The sequence below is a fragment of the Tarenaya hassleriana genome, unplaced genomic scaffold, assembly GCF_000463585.1.
Source record: "Tarenaya hassleriana unplaced genomic scaffold, ASM46358v1 Cleome847, whole genome shotgun sequence".
NCBI classification, from domain to species: domain Eukaryota; kingdom Viridiplantae; phylum Streptophyta; class Magnoliopsida; order Brassicales; family Cleomaceae; genus Tarenaya; species Tarenaya hassleriana.
Genome location: NW_010970896.1, coordinates 1 through 1235, shown reverse-complemented (window position 1 = coordinate 1235; position 1235 = coordinate 1). Strand labels below are relative to the sequence as shown.

Here is a 1235-nt window from a genome sequence, read left to right as displayed (position 1 = left end):
AACCCTTGTTACCACCATTTTCCGATCGAGTGATCTTCCACTTCGACTTTCTCTTCTCTTTGTTGTAATCCAATGAAGCCTATCCAATGTGAGAGAAACTACAATGTTATGCTATGTTAGTTAAAATGAATGCAAAAGAGTGAGGGTGTAGGAGAAGGTTTTTGTTCAGTTTTTTTTTTTTTTTTGCAGACGAAAATGAGCGACCGCTCGAGAAAACGAGCTGGCCGCTCATTTTCTCTGAGCAAATTTCAGAACTCTCGTTCCACAAATGAGCGACCGCTCGAAAAAACGAGCGGGTCGGCCATTGTTTATAATTCTTCCACTTTGCAAATTGAGCTTCATTTTAGAGTTATCCTTGGAGAAATGTTTTGGAAGCAAGATAAAGGTATTCCCAAAAGTAAACTAAGATGGAAAAACGAAGAATTGGAGAATGGAGAATGTACATCTCGGAGTTACCCGAGGATGCTAGTTTAAGGTCATAGCTAGACCGTCATGTTATTCAATCGATAAGGGAGAGGGAAAGTATAGAGGTACCTCCTTCTGGTTGATACTTCCTGGATTGTACGGTTTCAGCCTTTGTGTATTGACCAAGAAAGATCCGCCTTTTCCATTGTCGAGCTCCACGGCCCCATGAGAGGTAACGTTCTTGTTTAAATCTTCGAGGGAGAATATGTCGGTCGTGCCACTTCTTTGCTCGCTCCTTGTAGATCCGCGCATTCTCATATGCGTCCAAACGAATTTCTTCCAAGTGACGGAGATGTAAGACTCGCTTCTCCGCTGCAGTTTACAATCATAGTTTAGTGCCTTGATCGCCCAATATGCCTTGTGTTCCAACTCGACCGGTAGATGACAGACTTTTCCGTAGACGAGCGGAAATGGAGTCATCCCAATAGGTGTCTTGAATACAGTCCTAAGCCCTTGGGGTAGGGGCTTTAATTCCACGCGGAGCATGTTCGGGGTCCAAATCAACACATGTATCCCCTCTTGGACTTTGAGGCGTGTCAAGGATGGCGTGAGTAGTCGAAAAGATGGTTTCGGGGTGCAAATTTTCAATTCCATGTGTTTTGGGCGAGTCGCCCATTTTTCAGGCGGATCGCCCACTTCTGCAGCATTTGGATAAGAAAATTCGGGCGGTCGCCCAGTTTTTTGGGCGGTCGCTCGCTTCTACAGTTTCTGAGTCGGAATTGCTCAAAAAATTCGGGCAGGTCGCCCATTTTTTACACAGGGTCGCCCGT

General features: G+C 45.2%; 1 protein-coding gene across 1 annotated transcript; it reads right to left on the bottom strand.

Moving 5' to 3' along the window:
• Positions 1–534: 534 nt before the first annotated feature.
• On the bottom strand, positions 535–885 carry LOC104803373 (the record flags this gene model as incomplete). The annotated part of the gene is made up of 1 exon (XM_010527298.1): positions 535–885. A coding segment is annotated over exon 1 (351 nt), but the record flags the coding sequence as incomplete, so codon positions are not given.
• Between the last annotated feature and the right edge of the window lie 350 nt (positions 886–1235).